The sequence below is a fragment of the Chrysochloris asiatica genome, unplaced genomic scaffold (assembly GCF_000296735.1).
Source record: "Chrysochloris asiatica unplaced genomic scaffold, ChrAsi1.0 scaffold00008, whole genome shotgun sequence".
In the NCBI taxonomy this organism is placed as follows: domain Eukaryota; kingdom Metazoa; phylum Chordata; class Mammalia; order Afrosoricida; family Chrysochloridae; genus Chrysochloris; species Chrysochloris asiatica.
This window is the reverse complement of record NW_006408526.1, coordinates 34,924,198-34,947,222: the sequence shown is the minus strand read 5'-3', so window position 1 is coordinate 34,947,222 and position 23,025 is coordinate 34,924,198. Positions and strand designations below refer to the sequence as shown.

The window sequence follows — 23,025 nt, the reverse complement described above, 5'->3', positions numbered from 1 at the left end:
GATGGATGGATAGATGGATGGATAGATGGATGGATGGATGGATAGATGAGTGGATAGATGGATGGATGGATTGCTAGATGGATGGCTGAGAGCTGTCCTGCTTCTAATTACTTCTACTCCTAGAAGAAGAAATATTAATGGAAACTGTATTTTCTGAATACTTTGGACTCATAAGATGCAGGAATTTCATAAACTGCGATGTTCCTGTGTGAGTCCTGGCCTGCTTTGTATATCCAAAGAGGTTTTGATGGTTCAGAGAAGGCGCCAACTTTTGATGCCAGTCTAAAAGAAACCCATGGAGGTTCAATGACAGCTTGTTCACAGACACCTAAAGTCATCTTTGATTCTTCTCAAATTCCTGGATGTTTTGAGGCTGCTGCGAGGACTTCAGGACAGAAGGTACCCCAAAGACTATAGTACTTTTTCTTTCTTTCTTTCTTTCTAGTTGTTCTCAGAAGTACTGATTTACCCTCATAGGGACTTGGCAACACTCCAAATTCACCCACTCCTGTGGATCTACAAAGTGCAGATGGCAGAGCGAGAGTAAAGATGAGAAGAGAAATTTAAAGGGGGAAATGACAAACAACAACAACAAAAATAATGCTAAACAGGAGGACTTCCTTCTGTCTCTCTGGCTCAGAAATCACTCAGGATCCTGGTTGACTTTTGGGATGTTCAGAACAGTGAGCAGTGCTTAGAACCCAGGCGAGGACTTATAAATCCACAGTGTAGCAAATACAGGGTTTCAGCTCCTGGTGTGATGAGTGTGCATGCTAAAATTACCTTGATCTCCATTACCCAGCTGAGAGATGTCAGAGTAAGGCATCAGAAACAAGTCCGCCCCCGTGGCTTAAAAGCCTGCCTGTCAATCTCAACTAAGCAAACTCTGCTTTGCCAAAGAAAAGAGGAAATGCCTTTACCTCTGGAGGTGCAGCCATTGGCTGGGTCAATTTCCTTCCCGTCGACTTTAAACGCCCAGCGGCCTGGAACGTTGACATTTGTGGTCTCTTGGATATTCACAATATCAGGGGTTCTTGACCCCGGGAGACTGAAGAAATTGGTGAGGTTTCCACCATTAAATCCTGCCTGGAGCATACAAGATAAGACTTCTGAGTATATACACCACTCCCATTAATTAACTTGCCCAAATAACTTATCTTCAGAATCTGACACACCTGAAGGAACCAAACCACTGCCACTGAGTAGATTCCAACTTATAGTGACCCAGTATAGGGTTTCCAAGACTGTAAATCTTTATGAGAGAAGATAGTCTCATCATTCTCCCACAGATCTGATGGTGGGTTTGAACCACTGACCTTGCAGTTAACAGTCCAATGTCTAACCCACAGCACCACCAGGGCTCTGAAGGAAAGATACTCTTCCTGGGGTTTCTGGGACCACCATTCCAGGTGAGAAAAACCTACCTGGTCCATTCCACACTTAAATCAAGGTGCCCAAAATGGGCAAGACTAGCCTTTCGACCCACTTGAAGATCAGACATGCTTCTCTAGTTAAAAGCTGTTGGCATTCTGTACAAAACACTGAGCAAAATAAACTTAGACTGATTTTGTGTGCAATGACTTAAAAATAAGCAAGAGGATGAAATGGAAAACCACCTACCTGTGCCATCACTCCACCAAGACCCGTTAGGGGATCCCCGCCACTCGCAGTTCCAGTGGTCCAGTTAATTTCGTAATAATTGAAAAGCGTGAATGTATAGGAGCCATCAGACACCAGGACAGCCTGGAAGGTGTTCACCTACATGATGGGAATGAATGGATGTTCTCAAGACTCAGAATTCCCAGGAGTCCTCTTCCCAACAGCAGCTGCCTCTCCCAGACCCCAAGCAGCTCAGAGCTGATCAGCATGACCCTCAGATCTGTCTCCTCTCTGAATATGTTCTCACCTCCAGTGGGAGAAGCAAGACCTGTGGGATTGTGCATCTAAAAGAGAAATTGCCTGAAAAAAACCCTTGAGTCTGACTCAGCGCCTCTCTTCCATCTCTGACTTTTACGAGAGAGAAAATTCAGAGACCAGACTACGCTTGTGATGATACAAGAGCTCCGATAGATGGCAGCATGAGAATAAACTATAGGAAGCAGCAAGTCTGGGGAAAAGAGGCAAGCACCTGGTTGGAGACACAGAAGAGCAAGCAAATGCTAGTCAATGTGACTAACGAATGTGGTGATAGATCGTGTTCTTGCTCTTCCTGGAAAATACAGCTAATCTTAATGAGATGTCTCCCCTTTTAAAATGGAAGTAAGAAAGTGATTTTTAAAAAGCACTTTGTGGAGAGAAATTGCTCCTCTAATTGCATCACTTTGTACCTGCAAAATTCTCAACACTCATCTGTACTTTTGCCTAACACTGAGACAGGCTTTCTTTTCTTTCTTTCTTTCTTTCTTTTTTGGTCCCCATTTCCATCTTATAGCTAAGAAAACTTATGAGTTGCTGGAAATTTCACAGTGACCCAGCAACAGAAAGTGGGACCTGAGCCAGAACTCCCAGCCCACCGCTTAATGCATTGGAATCACAAACTGCCTTTTAATTTTAAACTTTTTAGGATAAGGATGTTATATAAATTCAAAAACATTGCATGCAATTTCCAGAAATAAGCCACAATAAACCCCATCTTTTACTATTTCCCTCTGCTGATACCTACCCTTTGCCCATGTTTTCAGGCAATTAAAAATAGAGTTAAAAGGAGAGGTTACATTGACCTTTTCCCATTCAAATCCAGCACTTTTCCCAATTGCCTGATAGCATCCTGGTTAACATTCTGCCAGACATAGAGGAAGACCCACATCCTTATCCTGTGTAATCAAGGTGGAGTAGAGGATCTTGGAAGCCCAAAGTCTCCCCATCCTAGACAGTCCCAGGGAGGGGGATAAGACACAAGTAAAGAAAAACCCTTTTTGTACAAGAGAGTTTTCTCTTCAAGCTCTGTTCTTGCCACAGCGCATGGAGTTTAAAGTTGCCCAGATATATGCCTTCATTCTTTAACCCTGTTCAACAAAAGTAGAAAGCAGGACACAAAGATGGGTGCACGACCAGCTCTGGATTACTAGAAGGTCAGAAGCAGGGTCAAGTCCAAGAAACAGGTACACAGTGGAGGTCACACAAAGGTCCGAAGCTTGACCTTCCTTCAGGCCAGGATTCCCCTGAAGGAAGTGAATTTTCTCCTGAAGTTACAAACATTCTTGTTCCAAGCAGATCTCAAGAGCAACCCAGTTCTGATCCCAGAGGTTACCCTATCACATTCCAGAGGCTGACTGCCATCAACATGCAAGACCCCTTACACATACAGATTTCTTCTACACAAGTTTTAAGTCTCTTCTGAATCTGTTTCCCAAAAAACATCTTGTCAACTCTTGAAGATCCCTGTTATACTTCAGAGGAAGTCTAACAAGATTTGGAAGAGGCTATAGAGGAAAAAATTCAAGATTCCGAATTAAGAAACTGCTCAAACCACTGCTCCGCCTCTTGTTAAATGTCATCGCTTCAGTTGTGACTCACAGAGATCCCATATAGGGTTTTCAAGGTGTGATGGGTGAGTGTGAACCTCCGGCCTTGTGGTTACCAGTCCAGTGGTTTATTCTACAGCACCACACCAGGACTCTGCTCTGTCTCTTACGAGGTTCAAAGTGTTATTCTTGACACTTTAGCAAGTCACTTAACCTCTCTGGGCCTGTTTCTTCATCTTTAATTTGGAGAAAAGACTTATCATGGGACAATTGTGTGAGGGTAAATGACATGCAAAAATAGCCTATCACAGTACTGAGTCCTCAATATTTGTTTTCCTTCCTTGAAGAAAACATGTCTCCTTCCCCGTCCCCTTCTATTGGACTTCCCTAAGATTTTCAGCATTGTAGGATAAAAGCACTGGACTGTAAGCCACAAGATAGGTGGTTCGAGCCCACCAGCCACTTCAGGAGAAAGATGAGGCTTTCGGCACCCGCAAAGATTTACAGCCACGGAAACCCTATTCAGGATTGCGAATCAACTCCACAGCAGTTAATAGTAACAACAATCTCTCAGAGGCAGTGGAGGTTCCATGGTAGAATCCTCAACTTCCATCCTGGGTTCAATTCCTGACCAATGTACCTCACAGGCAGCCACCTGTCAGTGGAGCCTTGTGTGTTGCTATGATACTAAACAACTTTCCGCAGAGCTTCCAGACTCAAACAGACTAGGAAGAAAGTCCTGACAATTTACTTCCAAACTTCAGCCAGTGACAATCCTATGGATCATAACAGTGTATGGAGTTGCCATGAGTTGGAACCTGGCTCAAGAGCATCTCACAACAACAATGATCTCTCAAGCATGATATTTACTTTGCCTGCTGATACATATTCCTATAGGAAAGGGGGAAACTGGGATATGAAAAAGGTGATGAAAGAGGTGGGGCCAACTGAAAGACTTGAGAGTGATGGACACTTCACAGCTCCAGAGGATTACATCACCTTTTTCTCCAGGAAGCTCAGAGCACTTAGGTGCAGCCTCACCCATTCATCCTCATAGAAAGAGTTCTCACCTAGCCCAAACATTTACTCCAAAATACAGACCAGAAAGTACCTAAATTATCTTGCCATTTTTATTGCCAATGAAAGTTTTTTTTTTTAAAAAAAAAAACAGTGGTCAGCATTTGATGGGCATTTCTTCTCTCCCCCACTCCCACCTCCGACACTAAAATTTGTCAATTGCTGGCAAATTGCTGGCAAATCCTGCATCTAACACTGTAAGGTATGAGATTTAAAGGACATAAAACATCACTCACAGAGTCGTAAGCCATCCATAACATGACAAAGGGAAATGTAGGCTTCTTTAGAGATTATTTCTAGCCAACCCTTCTCCTCTTTAAACTTGTGTCTTTTTGTTCTACAAAATAGCGATAAAGTGCTTCTTGATGCTCTGGCCAGAAGGTGCTAAAACATAATGTACTTACTATGTTGCAGCTATGAATTGCAAGCCCAGCACTTTTCTACCTCTGCCTGTCACTCAACTAGTTTCTGTTCCACCCCTAAACAACTGACTCATTGCCAAGGAAATTGGAAAACAGGCAGAAGTGGAAATAATTGTCAGAAAGAAGAGGGCAGATTTTTGTACGCCTTGTTTCCTGGAAATTATGCCTGCTATCTTCAAACATCTCCACTGGCAAAGTCACCCAAGCGAGTTGCAGTCTTAGGTGAAAATGGTATACTGTCCCTTTATGTAGAAAGTTGATAATCTCTCCCTTAATGTTGGTGATAATCTTTCTTATTTCACTTTTATTTGACTGCTCATTTGGGATTTCAGAGCAGATGTTGAAACTTTATTCATGAAACGTTCTAACTGCCCACTCTAATTTCCATCAAATATGAATCATTTCAGCCTGGTCACACTAAAAAAAAAAAAACAGTGTCATAACATAATACAATGAGTCAGGTCATTGGACCCAAATCCAGCCCCTTGTTTTCCTCTTTCTACCAGGTTTTGTGGGGAAATGGAAATTGTCAATGGAGAAAGGCATCTGTGCCTCTGTCAAAATGAAGAAACTTTGGGTTCCTAGGTAGGACCCCTAGTCATGAAGCCTTACAATGGGTCTGAGTGCCTTGATCACTTTTCAGCCAAATAGGATGGCTACCTATTGCTAAAGCATTGTTGAGTTCTTTTCAGACATCCATAATGATTTGTGATAAGGTGACACATCTGAAGTATTATGGCTGACTGGACCAGTTAGGGATGATATGTCCCTCTTTTTTCCTGTAAAGTGGTTGGCAAGTCTCATTAGTTTAACTCAAGGGAACTGACTCCCCTCTGCTCTAACAATTAGACTCCTTGATGGTGGTGAAGACAGACAAGAATTAGCTGTCAGAAAATGAAGTGAAAAGAGGGAAATGTGGATGATTACAGGTGTGGTGCTGCTCCCTCCATAAAATGTGACTTCCTCCCATGTCACAATGAAAACCCAGGTGGCAGAGAAGGTTGCCATGTCTTTGAAGTACTTCCTGATGTCCTTGGTGGCTCTTTTCAAGATGATGGGATCCGTGGTCTCTCTGTAATAGATCTCGCCTCGAATTCCATTGTGCACGTCTGCCCAAAATGGGGCAATGAAGGCCCTCCCATCTGTCAGGGGAAAGGATTCTGGTGTGAACTGACTTACTAGCACATTGAAGGAAACAACTCCATTGTTATTGACCTGCAAAAAGAAGAGAGGGTTTGCACAGTGGATCTGAAACTGGTCACAACTTCAGACTCACAAACCGAGACAAGACATTTGCGTAATCATATGAATGAAGACAACTTTCAAACGCCTGAGTTGGAACCCCCAAACACCAGCTTCCATTGCTCAACTAGGAGGTTCGTTTACTTGCAGACAAACTCATCAGTTTTCTTTCACTTTCAATTTGCCGTCAGCTTCATTTCTTATTAATGAAGCTTTTCATGTTCTCTATCCTATCTTTATTTACACTTATCAAACGCCACTAGGTTGTATGTGATACTAGGGTGGGATGTGTACGAGTATGCTGGGGGACTGGAATGGGAGTAAAGTGGGCAATAAAAAGAGACCCAGAGTCACAGATGCAAAATCATCAGAAATAAAACAATCATATGGACACAAAAAGTTAAATTAAAAATACAAATAGAGAAGGTCTATAACTAAGCCTGACCCTATTATAGAACAGAAGACGATAAATCAGATACTCCATCCATCACTGAACTCAAATCACAGGATGAACCATACCCTGCTCTGAATGAAACATTTAAAAGATTCCTATTGATGTCACAACCACTTCTGTCCTCAGAACAGCGACAAGGTTAAGACCTACAGATGCCCAATTCCATTATTGCTCTTGTAGTTTGAGGACTTCTTTGCATCATCGTTGCATAAAAATTAAGACGTGAGTATTTTACATGGTATATGTAAATGACAATCTTAAGGTGACTTCCTTGTGATTTATAAATAACTCGGTGAATTTATCAAATTACTAAACCTTCCTTCAAATCACAAGACAATATGTGCAGTCATTTTACACAAAACCTGTGAATGATTGAGTTTCTGCTTAAACTTGCAGCTGTCTAAGGAGCTCTGGTAGCGTAGTGGTTACGAATCGGGCTGTGAACCTCAAGGTCAGCAGTTTGAAACTACCAGCTGTTCCGCGGGAGAAAGATGAGGCGTTCTGCTCCTGTAAAGATTTACAGCCTCGGAAACCCTGTACAGGGTTGCTATGAGTCGGAACCGACTCCATGGCACATAATAACAACAACAACAGGGAACTTCAAATGGGAAAGAGATGAGGCTTTCTGCTCCCATAAAGATTTACAGCCTCAGAAACTCTGTACAGGGTTGCTATGAGTTGGAACCAACTCCACAGCACATAACAACAACAACAGGGAACTTCAAGAAACTTGTGGGAAAATCCCATTATCTTTACATTCCATTTTTCTGTGAGCTCTTTGAAAGGTTCTCATACATATTGGTAATTAAGGCTGATTTGAGGGCATTTGGTGAGCCAGTAGTACTGTTCTCATTTTCCATGAAAGAAACTTGGGTTCGATTCCCAGCCAATGCAACTTATGTGCATAGTGGAGTCGTGTATGTTGCTAATATGCTTCCAAAATAAGATGGACTAGGGAGAAAGGACTGGCAATTTACTTTAGAAAATCAACCTATGGGTCACAACTGTCTAATCTCGTTGTGCATGAGATTGCCATGGATCAGGGGCTGACTCAGTGGCACATTATGTAACTTCAAGAGCAGAAACTCTTATCATTGAAATCCTTGCGATTCCTGGATGCAGCAAATCTGGGTATCATTTTTCTACACATTCCCATTGTTCCTTATACTTACATCACCAATAAGATTGGTAATATGCATAATAACAGTGGCCCCGAGTTAACGTACAAGTGACTGGGGCCAAGGGCATGCCAACTTATTTTGGAAGGGTATGAGGTTTGCAAAGGAAGCTGGAGATTGAACTACAGGAACAACGGTGGTGGTGATGTGCTGTGGAGTCGGTTCTGATTCGTAGTGACCCTGTAAAGGGTTTCCAAGGCTGTAAGTCTTTATGGGAGCAGAAAGCTTCATCTTTCTGTCATGGAACCACTGGTAGTTTTGAACTGCTGACCATGAGATTAGCAGCCTGACTCATAACCACTATGCTACAAGAACAATGGTGGTGGTGGTTTCGTGCCGTGGAGTCGGTTCCAACTCAAAGCGACCCTGCACAGAGTTTCCAAGGCTGTAAATCTTTAAGGGAGCAGAAAGCCTCATCTTTCTCCCGCAGAACAGCTGGTAGTTTCGAACTGCTGACCTTGTGGTTTGCAACCCGATTCGTAACCACTACACTACAAGAACAGTAGGAGACTATTATCTTCATGTAATAATGAACAACCCAGAGTCTCGAAAAGACTGCATTACTCAAAGTGCTGGAAATTGAGAACATTTTAAGCTCAAATAAATCTGCCCCAAATTAAAGATACTCTGTGTAAGGGCAAGAACTCTTCCGTCTCCACATCATTTTATGTTGTTGGAGGAAAGAGAGTTGCTTAACTAAATAAATTTATTCTAAAGACCTAGAGAGTTGCTTAACTAAATAAATTTATTCTAAAGACCTAGGAGACTAAGGCTTCTAGAATGGAAGTCCTGTTCTTCCTTCTTTTCTCCAAAATCTGGGTAACACATTACAAAATTTACAACCCAGCACCTAACAACAACAACTACAAACAAGGAGTTCTGGTGTGGCGCTGTGGGTTAATGCACCACACTGCAAAGCCGTTTGAACTACAAGGTAGGTGGTTCAGGCTCACCAGCTGCTCCTTGGAAACCCTGTACAGGGTCGCTATGGGTCAGGACCAACTTGACAGCACTTTACAACAACAACTACAACAAGGACTAGGGAGGGTCTGATGTGAGTAGAGTGGAAAAAGCATTTCACTTATGCTTGAGAGTCTTATGCTTGATAGGAAATAATACGCACCATCAAAGTACAGGCACAGGGAGCTTGTAGGACTCCCATGTTTCTTAATTACGTTCTACTGGCATAGGTAACATCAATGGCTCTCAAACTTTTGTGGGCATTGGAATCACCTGGAGGTTTTGTTCCACACAGATTACTGGCCCCACCTACCTCCAGAGGTTCTGATTCAATAATTTGGGATGTTGTTGTTAAGTACTGTGGAGTCGGTTTCGACTCATAGTGACCCTGCACCGGGTTTCCCTAGGCTGTAAATCTTTATGGGAGCAGAATGCCTCAGCTTTCTCCTGAAGAACCGCTGGTAGTTTCGAACTGCTGACCTTGAGGTTGGCAGCCCGACTCGTAACCACTACGCTACCAGAGCATCTTTGAAATTACATTCATAACTACTTCTCAGATGCTGCTGCTTTAAGCTCAGGAACCACTGGTTAGATAAAGGACCAAACCAAATTAGCTGCTGTTAAGTTGATTCCAACTCAAGGCAACCTCCTAGGTTTCAGAATAGAACTGTGCTCTAGGGCTCAGTTTTGGCCAAGTAGATCATTAGGCTTTTTTTCTGACCTGCCCCTGGGGGAATTCGAACTACACCTGTTGGTTAGCAGTCAAGCACATGAACTGTTTGCACCAACCTAGGTATTCCTAGATAATGGAAGAGGGAATTGTTTCCTAATGAGAATCAGCCCTGAGCTAAAATTCTAGAGTTGAGGAAGATAGGGGTCTCAGATGTGGAGATGGCCAGAGGTGGAGGTGCGTGGAGTTCTGTTTCTTCCTCCAGGGCAGTGCACAAGATGGGTTAGGACAGGTTATAGTCTAGCTATGCCTCTCACAATCCTTTACGGCCAAAGATGAACACAGGCTCCCTTGTCCGGAACCATTCTTCTTCATTTGCAGAAGTCCCACCAGCGTCAATCCTGTGATCTGAATTCAGTGAGCTCCAGAAAGTCCAGGAGCAAATGGTATCATTTCTTCATACAGGTTTGATAATGGGACTCTCTGGCATTTCCACAGACCAATGAGGGTTTTTCTGCAAAAAACTTTACTATCACAATGGCTTAACTGTGCCATGATTCTGTTCCAACTTGGTAGGAAGCCCATGAATAACATGCCTAAACTTTTCACACCCCAGAAGGAAAAGAAAAATGATATTGGTCCTTTTGTGGTTCATTGTATCTTTTTTATCTTGTCGAGTAGCAGATATAATGTTCATGGCATTGGGGACTCTGCCTCACTTCAGTGTTTAATCACCCACAAATGCAATTTATTACCCTTTATACTCCTTTACTACAAACATTAGCCATTAAATATACCTTTGACTTTCTTAATCATAAAACCTATCAGCTCATGAAATCTCAGAACTTGTTGTTTGGGCTGTTAATAAATCGTCCATTCCCAGAGCCCTAGAAGAGGATATTTAAGATCCTTTCCTTCATGACAAACAAAAGGAAGAGCCACAAAGCAACAGCTGGGATGCTTCCCCCACTTACATAGACAGTTCGGTAAGGAACGCCAAAGAAGAAAACAGGGATGGCCAACTTAATCTCGGATGAGCTCCCATCATCAACTTTGGGGGTTTTGGTGTCATTCTGCCAAAATGGATACATGAGCTCTCTGGGCTGAACTGTCAAGAGAGATGGTGGTTAAATAGGTGGTAGGTCCCTCTTCCGCTTGGCAAGCTACTTCCCTTCCGACGCTAGAGCCAACTTCTTTCAGGATGTCTTGCAAACTGGAGGAGATGAGGTGTATTGTCTTTACATGTGTCCTAACCCTAAGCCATACAGTGCATTATTTTCTGCCTCTGAGAAAGAGGAGATGGGAGTGATGGTGTTTCTCCTTCAGAAAAGTCAGTTCATGTTCTACTTCTCTACTCCCAGACATTTGGGGGGAACACTGGCTAGAAGGTCATAGGATCAGCCCTGCCTGGAGTTTTCAACGTAGTGAAAACTGCCTCTCAGTCAGCTCTGGCCTAGGAAACTGAAATAGGAGGCAAGGTGTAGAGAAAATGATCATGGCTGTGCTCAAGATTTCTCCGATAGTGTCCTATCCTAACAGGAGTCCCCTCCCTCCGACTGCACAACTGGAGATGATACCAGATCACAGAGGAAACAAACAATGTTTGGAACACAGGACAGAAGCAGGAAGAGAGGATTTGTAGTAACCGGCTTGAGCATGACCTTGCTTGAGGTCTGTCCCTGTGAGAGGCTTTCTGCTCAACTCATGATCACAAAAACCAGATGTGGATCCCCTAAGGTCCAGAGAGGTTGGGCCTTTGAGAACTCTTTGGAGAGAAGACACAGGGCTCTTATTCATCATCCTGGTCAAAGGGTGAGAGTCACCACACACACTAACAGCACCCTCCTGTCACAGCATCACCAACTCTCCTGACTGGTTCTCAGGAGTTCCCCATCCAAACGCTTGCAAAGTGTGACCCAGTTTGGAGAGAGAAATTAGACAAATTCCCTGGCGTCTGCCTTACTGTTTTTTGGGTCCAATAGACACCTATGATAGAATCTCTATTTTGGTGGCACTTTTCCTGTCTCTTCTTCTCTTGGTCTATTGAGTGAAAATAGAACAACTTTTTTTTTTTTCTTTTAAATGTGTGTTTGCTTACAGGAACACTGACTAATTCTGTTTGGGTTTTTGGTCACAATTCTCATGGTTGCTGCCCCCTGAATGCTAACCGCCATTCTCATGTTGCGGGGGCTTCTCATGGAAAAGTCTCTGCTTTGTGCTAATGGAGCAGATAAGCTGTTGAGAACCTGGACAAGAACTGTCCTGGTCCTTTGAGAGCCTTTGAGAGAGCTTTAAGCAACAGCTCATGTAAAAGACACAACAGAGCATCCAGAGAGCCGAATGCAGTGTCTGGCCAAGCCCCGGCTTTTCTAGTTCTGGCACAGAAGGAAGCCTGCTGAGATGGAAAGTCTGAGTCTGTTTTAAAAGCTAACTTCACAGAGAAGTGGAGAAAAAGAATCCTCTCATTAGTTGATACATATTGCACTCCAAACCCCCAGAAGGTTCTGGGACGATAACCAAAGTTTAACTTTTAGGAGGTGCTGTTTAATTAGAGGAGTACTCCTCTGATGGGCTTTATTTAACATTAAAGTCAGAAGGTGAGAAAGTATTTAAACACCAAAGCAACCTCTTGCAAAATTCTTAGGAATTAGACCTTAAAGAATCTCTTTACAATCCCTACCAGTGCATTATGCACTTCTTGTTGTTAAGTGCCGTTGAGTCAGTTCCGACTCTTAATGACCCTGTATGTGTAGGGTTTCTGAGGAGCAGCTGGTGGGTTTGAATTGCTGACTTTATAGTTTGTAGCCCAATACTGATCCTACAGCACATTATACACTAGTATTTATTAAATTTTTATGGTGATGAGCTTTCTCAAATTAATAAAAAAAAAGATCAAGTCATGTCAGGGATTTATTCTTCCTAGGGAATACTTTAAGAGTCAGGAGCAAGTATGAATAAGGGCTCAAATTCACAGTGAGAAGTAATCAAGCCAATGGCAAGATTCATTGGTATTTTGGGCACCGGAAATGGAAGACCCTCTATAACCCCTCAAGGAGACAAAAGCAATGACCATAGAGACAGCTCCTAGCTTCTCTCTGCTCCAAAGAAGAAACAATTGTGCAAGATTCTTTTGTTCCTGAGTGATCCTAATTAGTTCAGTCTTTCGAAGAGGCAAGAAGGGACAGCTAAGAAATAGCAATTCTAGGGAGAATATCAATTATACGGATATAAGATACGTTGTGGTGGTGGTGATGAATTGCCATTGAGTTGGTTCCAACTCAGCGATACTGAGGGTTTCTGAAGAGCAACTGGTGAGTTTAAACTGCCTGCCGTTCAGTTAGCAGTCTAGCACTTATCCTATAGCACCACACGAGGACTCCATACCTACTATACTGTTGTTGTTAAGTGCCGTTGAGTTGGTTCTAACTCAAGAGTGACCCTGGACAGAGTTTCCGGGGAACAGCTGGTGGGTTTGAACTACAGACCTTGTGGTTTGCAGTCCAGTGCTGATCCTACAGAGCCACACCAGTACAGTAAATAATAAATACTTGTTTTATGAATAAATGAGTGGAAAATGTGCTTAATAAGAAAGGCAGTAAAATCACCACCTCAGAAACATTATATACCTTAGAAACATAAAAATATAACTTGTTAGCCACATGACCCATCAACAGTGTTAGAGTTAGTTAAAGAAAGAATATTCCAGTCCATACTGGATTTAGGTTGGTAATTTCACAATAAACATATTTATGCTTTGTGGAAGCTCTCTTCCACCAAATAAAATGTACTTAAGATAGGGCAATAGTAGTTACTTAGAGCCAGTGGGGTCTTTCATTACTGTGGAGTTTCACACACCAGGAGTTTGCATACTACAGCTGTTTAAATGTCCCCACCTGTGGGAAAATATTAGGGTTATATATGTCTTACACATCTGGTGTGGGATAATGCACTGGGCCACAAGGTCGGTTTGATCTGCAAGGTTGGCAGTTCACATTCACCAGCTACTGCTTGGAAACCCTATACAGGGTCGCTATGAGTGGGAAGCAGCTGGAAGGAACTTAACAACAATACATCTCTTCATTTGAATGTGTAATCATGTACCAACTGAACTAAAAAATTAAGACAAAACAAAGAAAGATGCTTTCAAGTATTGGGCATCAGAGTTCAAAAATTTAAGATATATATAGAATGTCCCATCTTGTCTAATATAAAAAAACAAGAATACTAAAAATTAAAAAACAAAAAAAACCAGCAGAAAGAAATATCTGTATCCTCTCATCTACCCAGGGTAATGTTACATAGAGAAAAAGAAAGACCCGCTGTGAGGAATCATTTTCTGGTTTTATTTGGAGTTTTGAATTTTTGGCTCTGTGAAAAAGGTCACTGATGCACAGCCTCCAACATCAATGTCTTTGTAACTTCCTGATTTGGACTAAAAAAAGTACAGTCTTTAAACTCTTAAGTAGTTTTAATCTGTTAGCAGAATTGGGGGTGGGAAGTAGAGGTGCACACTTAACACATACCAACCTTAAATATATATAATGAAAATAATTTGCATTATTTTAAAGAACTACTCCATTAAGATAAGAAAACCTGGAATATCCAAATTATATTCAAACTTAAACAAGGAAAAGTGGAAATGTAAGTGAACATCATTCAAAGTTAATGTATTTTACCCTTGACGACAGAATTTAATTTACATTTTTTGTTGTCTCTGTAGACACAAGTACACCTGCCCTTACAATCAAAGTTCCAACAAAAGTGTCTCTTTAGAAATTCAAGAGCATGCTAATCAAGAGCTATATGGGATTCTGTAGTACTCACCTTGGTGCCATACAAGTGCGAAGATGAAAGAGACCCAAATTCTAAGTAATGATGAATAATTCATCCTGGAATTTTAAAAAGAAAAAGAAAAAAAAATCCCCAGCTTGCCAGAGTAAATAGAACACCAGGTGTGTTTGGTGGCAAATCCCAAGACACATTGCAACCATCATAGAACAAATTCCCATAATATCAACAGTTCTGAATCAGGTTAAAATTCCCCGAAAGCTGGCAGGTCCTCTGAAGGTCAACACTTCATGAACAAATTAGACCCCCATAAGAAGCCAGTTTGGAAGGATAATGAGATCACGCAAATTGTCATGTAATTATATGTAATCAACCAGAGCAGCAATGAGTTAAGAATCTACTCAGTAGCTACTACAGCTCTGAGAACTAGGACTTGACTCAACAGATCTGTGTCCCTATTGTTTCTCTAGAACAGAAACGCATCCTCTGAGAGACCTGGCTCTCCTAATTTCCACAACTCTTCCCATCAATATCAAAGAAAGGTTGATTAAAACACAGTGTGTTGCTACTGGTAGGAGGATTGAGTTTGTCCTCCCTTTCTCTGTAGTCTGGAGTCAGTCCTTCATTCTCAATTGACCAGATTCAGGAATGCTGTAAGAGCCTAACTGCTGTCTTTTCATAAGCAGCTCTGGCAGCATGGTGGTTATGAGTCGGGCTGCTAACCTCAAAGTCAGCAGTTCAAAACTACCAGCGGTTCCACAGGAGAAAGATGAGGCTTTCTGCTCCTGTAAAGATTTATAGTCTCAGAAACCCTATACAGGGTCGCTATGTGTCAGAACTGACTCCACAGCACATAACCACCACCACCACTGTCTCTTCATAGAGAACAATGCCAGATAGAGACATGGGTAATACACATCACATGCCAGAATTGCTCATTTAGAAAAACCCTCTTGTTTGCATCTTGGTTTACATTCAGGTGAACCAGTGACTTTACAGTATGGTACTGTAGGATAAGTACTGGAATGCTAAACACAAGGTCAGTGGTTCAGACCCACTGGCGGTTCCTCGGAAACCCTATACAGGGTCCCTATGAATCTGAACTGACTCAGGCATGGACGGAGGCTGCTCCCTAGGGCAGAGGTGCAGACATATATACAAACTCAAGATTACATGTACACCCACATACGAACTAAAGTGTGTGGCTCATATATAGAGTTTGTTCCAGGCAGCATTCTTAAAAATAACCCTCCCGCTGTATGAATGTCCACAACGCTTTAGCTGAACTTTCATGCAAGAGCACTGAGTTCATCCATGAGGGGTTTTATTCTAAGCATCAGTTTTCAAGCACACACATTGAGATTTCAAGCACATGTTAAATATTAGCTCGTTTTGCTGAAAACAGTACAAAGGCTTTTTAGCAGAGATCACACACAGTGTAAGCAAAGGGAGATGCCGCACAAGTTTAAACCTTGAACCTGAGGGAAACAGTTCATAGAGTGCTAAGGAGGATGCATTCAAACATTTGTATTTATTTTTTAAAAAAAATGACACTAACCTGTTCTGTAGAGACCAGAGGAATTGAGTCAGGAATGTTAAGCAAAATCTTGGTAGACCAGGCAAAATTTAGGTAAAACAAGAATTCATGTCAGTTCTCTTCCACTTGCTGCCAATTATTTCTGTTTCCTGAAATGATGTCTGAATCCCCTACTTTGAAGACTGCGCTTGAGTCAGATGAGTGTTGAATTGCAATCAAGTTTTTTTCTATTGATTAAGGAAAGGTAAATCTAAAGATCAGTTTCAGGATTGCATAGAGAGGTTCTTTCCCTGAAAACCTAGATCCTTCCTCCCCTCCCCCTTTAAAAAAAAAAAAAGTAGATTCGGATGGAAATGTCAGGTACTTGGAGCTGAAACCTCGGTCCTTTCTGATCAAAATCACATTGCACTGAAAAGCACAAAAGAAAATCCCCTTCTACCTTTGTTCCCCAAAAAAGGCAAGGGTCTAATGTTACAGAATTAGCATCCCCGGCATGGGATTAAAACTCTAAACAAAGCTGCTGCCTCCAACATTTAAATGAAGTTGGTTTTCTATTAAAGTCTTTTTGTTGTTGTTTCTCTGGTTTTGAATGGTTGCTACAGATCGGGCTCTACTCTGTTTTTTCACAAGTATGCATGCCTAAAGTATTTAAAGAAACGTTCCCAAACGTTTCCAGACTTTATCTCTTCCCCTTTCTCTCTGATACACCACTGTGCACACCATGGGAGAGGCCAGGGCACTGTCCAGGCAAAATCAAATGAGGCAGCCAGTTAGATGCGGTGCTTTCACCATGACAAATGAACCCATGCTCTGCAAATCTCCCTGGGTGTCAATGAGGGTCCTCAGGGTGCAAGGGGGAAGGAGAGCTCCCCTGAGTAAAGCCTGCAGTAAGTAAATCTTTTCAAAGGCATGGGGAATAAGAAGGTAAAAGTGTGTTCCACCCCATTGTCCCAGGCAGCCAGCCGGTAGATGTGGAATGAGAAAAATTGGTGCTGGCATATAAGCTAAATCTCCTATTCAAAACGTTTAAAAGGAAATCCATTAAAAAATAATAATTTAAATGCAGAAGAAATGTGGGGGCCAGGGAACTCCTATGTAAATCAATGTGAATTTAAAAGTTACTCCAAATCTTTCCTCTGATCAGACATTTTAAAATGCTGACTATACAAAAAAATTGTGATTCTATCTTTAAGCAAGCTGTCCATTTTCAAGAGAGACAAAAGAGAGTGCTGTAAAACTAAATCATTTTAGCTTATATTGTTCAGTATTTACATTCCCTTTAGAAACCTGGCATCATTCATGTTACTTTGAGTCTCTTTCTACTGTGGGTCTTCCCCATGTACTAATTCAGAGGAATCAGATGGACTGTTTTCATCCCAGAGGCACATATTCACATAGCGGAGAATCTAGATGTGGGTGCCTATTGAAAAGAAAATGAAACTCACCCAGAAGACCATTTTCTTGGCCCAGTCCTTATTAAGCTGATAGTCCAGCAGTCAACCTAAATGTCTTACAGTAAAATAGTTGGTTCTATTTTTAAAACTACTAGTGGCAGAATTATTGCTCTGGTCTTGGTTCTTCATGCACTCAAGTGTATTTATGTCTCAGTCCTTTGTCCAATATTAAATGCTGCATCCTCCTGAGGCTGGACTGCTGCTCAGTAAACACCATCTGGACATCACTAGATCTGCAAGATGATGGTGCACGTGAATCAGAATGAGTGTGTGAACAGGCAAGATGCTGGAGGTGGCACTAGTGTATCTGATCACTCATCAGGCTGTGAAGTCAGTGAGTGAGTGTGTGTTGGGGATGCACACACAGTGATATCAGACAGGCTAGTCACACCAGTCTCTCGTCATGCCTTGCCGGTGGGAAAGCTTATTTTGTTAAAGGTGTGAGGTGTGCAAAGATGACAAACAAGATTTGGGCCAGGGGTGGGTAGGAGGTAGCCTAGAGCTAGTTATCCAAGATACCGGTGTCTTATAAAGATAGCATAGATTGGCACAGCTGTTTAGATAGGAATAAAACACCTCCTCCCTAAATAGAAGGAAACTGTAATTTCCTAAAAAAACAAGTAGAACGGGCTTCACAAACTGGATGTGGGTTTTTTTAATGCTTAACTTCTTACATCTTTTCTGTGACAGAGATCATTAGATCTGAGTGAGTTTATAGGGGTACAGTTACTGGTTGTGACAGACACTTAGACCCCCTTCAAGATGGATGTGGGAAGTGTGGTTGGCTCAGTCTCCAATTGTCAGCTCCTTCAGGACCAACTTTTGAGCCAAGGTCACCCTCTTTATGGAGCAGCACCAGCCAGTGACTGAACGAGATGGTGGTGCAATGGCCTAGCAAGCCCACCCAAAGCAGGACTCTTCTGATGGTCACGCTTTGCTCTGGAGAGCCCTGTCAAGCTGGCAAACTCTGCTAAGAGCTCAATAAGGCAGCTTCGCTCTACCAAAATCAGGAATCAGTGAAAGAAACCAAGGACTTTGACACATGGATGATAGTTTCTAGGTCAATGCCCTCTAAAAGTTTAACTTGCCAGATTTCTTGAACCTTCTGGGTCTTCAGACACTCCACTCCACACCACTGAGAGCTCAAATTTCTCATAGAGCAGGAAGGCAATAGAGAGGGCTTTCCCCCTCTCTGCAACAACAGCTCCCCTTAGCAGCTCCTCTTCTCTCACTGCTGCGTTTCTAATAAGGCTTAGTTTGCAGCACAACCCAGCTAGGAATACATTGTGCTCAATGAAAGGGGAGAGGGACTACATCCCATAGTAGCTGCAAGACCTAGCCAGCATGCACTGGCATCGGATGAGGTGAAGAGGGAGTAGCCTGTAATTGGATTCTGATCCAATAAGAGAGTTTATTGATTTGGGGGAGACAATTAACTATGAGGACTCCTGGTATGGCACTGTGGGTTAATGCACTGGACTACAAAGATGCTTTGAAAACTAAGGTCAGTGGTTCAAGCTCACCAGTTGCTCCTTGGAAACCCTATACAGAGTCTCTATGGGTTGGAACTGACTCGACAGCACTTCACAACAACAAAAAAATTACCTATGACGATAAACTTCAACGTCATAGCAAAGACTCAAGGACACGGTGCATACTAGCTGCTAAGGCAACTACCAGCTTGGAAAAGTGCCGGGGTCTGGCCCCGACATAATTGTCACGAGTTTTTGGTTCACGAGGAGGGGAGATCCAGCGGCGATAGGGATAGCGAAAGAATACACAGAGAAACAGAAGAAGGGAGACAATGAGGCACCCCAAAGCCAGGGTGGATACATCACTGGTGGGCAGGCTTGGAACTACAGGCATCATGGCCTCTGCAGGCAGCGACTCACTGCCCTGCAATATTTAATGCATGCCTTCCAATCCGTAACGCACCTCAATCTTTACTCCATGCCTTCCAACCAGTAATGCACTGATCTTTACTCCATGCCTGCCAACCAGTAATGCACAGATCTTTACTCCATGCCTGCCAACCAGTAATGCACGCCTGGGGAGGCTCGGGCCTCTGTTTTATTTAGGGGAGGAGTTTCACACCAAGCTGGGAGGGACTAAAACAGGATACAGCTAACATCAGTAATTTTCCAGACAATCAGGTAACTTTACATTGTACTTCACTGGTTCGAATCCCAGGCCAGCAACTTGGATTCTCAGGCCCAATTAACATATCTATAGCCCCTGAGGTCAGTTGGGGGAAGTTGAGAGTTCTGCAGGAGACGCCCAGGTGAATGGGCTGCACCTGGAAAAGGGATTAGGGAGATGGGTTCTTTGTCTATAGAACAAAGAACCGAGAAGTAGCTAAAATACTTTTAGTTAATCCTTAGGAGAAAGGTTTAACCTTGCAACCTTTAGTTAATCCTTTGGAGAAAGGTTTAACCTTGCAACCTTCAGTCTTGGCTTTAGGAAAATATCACATTTATCGGTGGATTGTCAAAGGCTCCAAGTGTATTAATTTAATATATATACCTGAATATTAAGATGAAAGCAATTTTCCATTAACTGCCAGTGGCCTCATTTGTTACACTCAGCCCTAGAGGGCCTCGAACCTCTGACTAGTCTTACACGGTCTGCAACAGAAAAGTACTGACCCTACTGAGTGAGGTTGAAATGTCTGAATTACCATGACAAGAAGCAGAATATGGGATTCAAATATAGGAAGTAAACATGGAAGACTTGATACATTCTGTGAGTCAAGAAGAGGCACCAAAGGATGTTGTTCCACAGAAAGCCCAGAGGAGACACCATCCACAGAGGCCAGAAGGAACGAGAGTTCAGTGGTGGCTCTCTTCTGTATGTTAGGACTGATGGCAGGAGAGATGTTGCACAACTGGACTCCCTGATAACAGTGAGCATGATGGGGCCCCTGAAGCAATGCAGGACAGGTGGCAGTACTCTACTGCCAGAAAGAAGGTGGTGACCATAATTTGCATAATGACCAGCAAGATCAGAATGGCAGCTGCAGCCTATAAAGAGTTATGGAGATGGTTAAAGAGCATGGCACCCTTAGGAGCAAAGTAGCAGGGTATCCGACAAGGGTATTGCTTAAATATATAATAAAGAGAGCAAGAATGGTTGAGGAAGATGCTGGAGGCAGTTGTGCCAATAATTATGATCCCTTACTTAATTTCTGGATCTGAAACATTTGTCAAATCTGGAAACTGTAGACTGAAAAAGGAGCAAGGTCCCCAAAGGGAAGTCCCCAACAACATCATGGCAGGCATAAAGGGTAATGATTCTATATTGCCTTCCCTAAAAAGATATATGAGCATTTATTCAAATGACTGTAGACTAGGAAAAAGGAGTACCTAGATATTTTGAAGAAGTACAACTGGATTGCTCCTTGGAAGTAATGAAGTCGAGATTTTGTCTCTCATACTTTGGACATGTCAGAAAGGACCAGTCCCTGAATAAGTATATCATGCATGGTAAAGTGGAGGGTCAAATGAAAAGAAGAATACCCTCAACAAGATGGACTGACACAGTGGAACAGCAATGGGCTCAGACATATCAACAACTGTGAGGCTGGTGCAGGACAGACAGTGTTTTGTTCTGTTGTACGTCGGATTGCTATGAGGCGAAATCAACTAGACAACACCTAAGAGCAACAAGACAACATTTTGAGGATTGTTGGACAAAGGGTCTAAGTTAATATTGATACCCAAAGCCCTGTTAGAGGAGAACTTATCAGAATAAAGTAGCAAAAGCAGTCCTGGCCAAAATCAGTGTCTACAGACCCATATGGATGCCATTGTCCCAATCCCAAATATGTAATTAAAATGGACACACTTGGCATACTGGGTCCTTAGCCTATGGAGTAAGATCTATCATAGTAACGAAGACTAGTGAACCCTCACAAAACTGTTCCCTTGACTCCAGTTGAGGCAGTGTTGTTGCTGCAAGCTTTCTAATCAGTATTCATAAGAGACCCTATGAATAACAGAAGCAAACATTGTTTGGTCTTGCCTGGGCCATCCTCACAAGAGTAGGTTGTTTCAGCTCATTGTTGCAGCTACTGTGTTAATCCACCTCATTGAGGATTTTCCTCTTTTTTGTTGACCCTCTTCTTTACCAACCATGTCGTCCATAGACTCCTTCAATATTTCAAGTCAAGGCTTGCATTTTTCTTTAGTTCTTTAGCTTGAGAAATGCTGAGCCAAGACACAAAGAGATCTTCAAAGAATACTGGGCCCACAGGTGCTGAAAGGAGACAAGAATCTTCCTCCTCAACTATGAGTTGATAGAGAGAAAGTTTTCCCCTAGAGCTGGTTCCCTGAATTTGGACTTCCAGCCTCCTAAACTGTGACAGAATAAATGTCTGTTCATTAAAGTCACCCCTTGTAGTATTTCCATTATATCAACACTAGATAACTACGATTAACAGTTTGAAGCACAAATAGTATGATAAAGAAAATGCTAGCTGGATAGAGCACTGAAATGACTTGCTGAAAGAGGAGGTGAAACATCACCAGGAGGCAATAGCTTACAAGAGTGGAGTGCTATCCTCCAGGACACTGCATGTGCACTGAAGCAGAGACCTCTGTCTGAGGCAGAGGAAGAATACATGGGTCTGGGAACCAAGGAGTGAAAGCAAGAATGACCCCACTCTCAATGACTACTGGGCACTTTGTGCTTCCCAATACCACACCTTTGGATTGTTCAGAACTTGAATTCATGGTCCCCAAAGGGGTACACTCTTACAAAGTGAGACCCAGCAAGTCTCACTGAATTACCAGCTACAGCTGTGATGCTGCTTAGATGCTTTAGTCTCCCTGTATCCAGAGACCAGCAGGAAGGAAGGGGCATCATACTGTTAAGAATACTTGATCAGCAGAAGAAGATAGGGTTGCTATTATAGAATGAGTTGTTGTTGTTATTGTTAAATGCCATTGAGTCACTTCTGACTCATAGCAACCCTTACAGGGTTTCTGAGGAGCAGCTGGTGGGTTTGAACCTCTGGCCTGGTGATTAAGAAGTCAAGTGATATCCTACGACATCATGCTAGGGTTGCAAGAGATAATATATGTGGAACTCAGGTACTCCCTCGCTCAATTGGGACTGTGACGGGCAAGTATAGCAACCACAGCTATAGAAGCGTACATACATTGTGACCAGGGACTCATACTACCCAGGAACTTAGGTTTGGGTGACACCACCAGGTGTCAGTGAGGTGATATTTGGGAGTGAGGGATAATGGCGGGACTGGAAAGCGGAGCATGGAGACAATGGGTACCAGTTGTAGCTTGAAATGAACTGCAGTTCCAATTTAGCAACTCCAAGCCCCTTCTTCTAACTTTCCCGTAAGGAAGAGAAGCCCACCAAGGTTCCCTGATTATAGTTAGAGGATTAGATCCACCTACTGTGGCACACATGGAGATGAACTGTTTTAGATCCACCTTCAAGGAAGACTGAGTTTCTAGCTGCAAGGAGTGTGCTTAGCCGACACATTCCAATTGCTGGCTTCTTCAGTATTTGCATGAGTGTTCGAGCTGAGATCCCATTCTTGCTGTGCCCCAAGCCAAAGACAGAAAAAGCATTGGTAAATGTCATAACCATTTCTTTCCAAGATGGGACTCTCTTTCTAATGGAAAATCTCTGCTCCTGAGAAGCCCATTAGATAGGTAGAGATTTTGTCAGGCCATCATGGTTGGCAGGCTATTTCTACCCAATCCTATTTCCTCCCTTTTCTTTCATAGATGTTACAACCCAATAAACCTTTGCATTC

General features: G+C 42.6%; 1 protein-coding gene across 1 annotated transcript in view; it reads right to left on the bottom strand.

Moving 5' to 3' along the window:
• Positions 1-14,355, bottom strand: part of TECTA (tectorin alpha) — a 92,131-nt gene extending 77,776 nt beyond the window's left edge. Inside the window, exons 1-5 of the mRNA XM_006833923.1 lie at positions 14,292-14,355; positions 10,442-10,575; positions 5,891-6,178; positions 1,621-1,758; positions 921-1,086 (exon numbers count right to left, since the gene is read on the bottom strand). Of these exons, the coding sequence (XP_006833986.1) occupies positions 921-1,086; positions 1,621-1,758; positions 5,891-6,178; positions 10,442-10,575; positions 14,292-14,355 (790 nt within the window). The remainder of the gene's footprint in view (positions 1-920; positions 1,087-1,620; positions 1,759-5,890; positions 6,179-10,441; positions 10,576-14,291) is intronic.
• Positions 14,356-23,025: the final 8,670 nt, after the last annotated feature.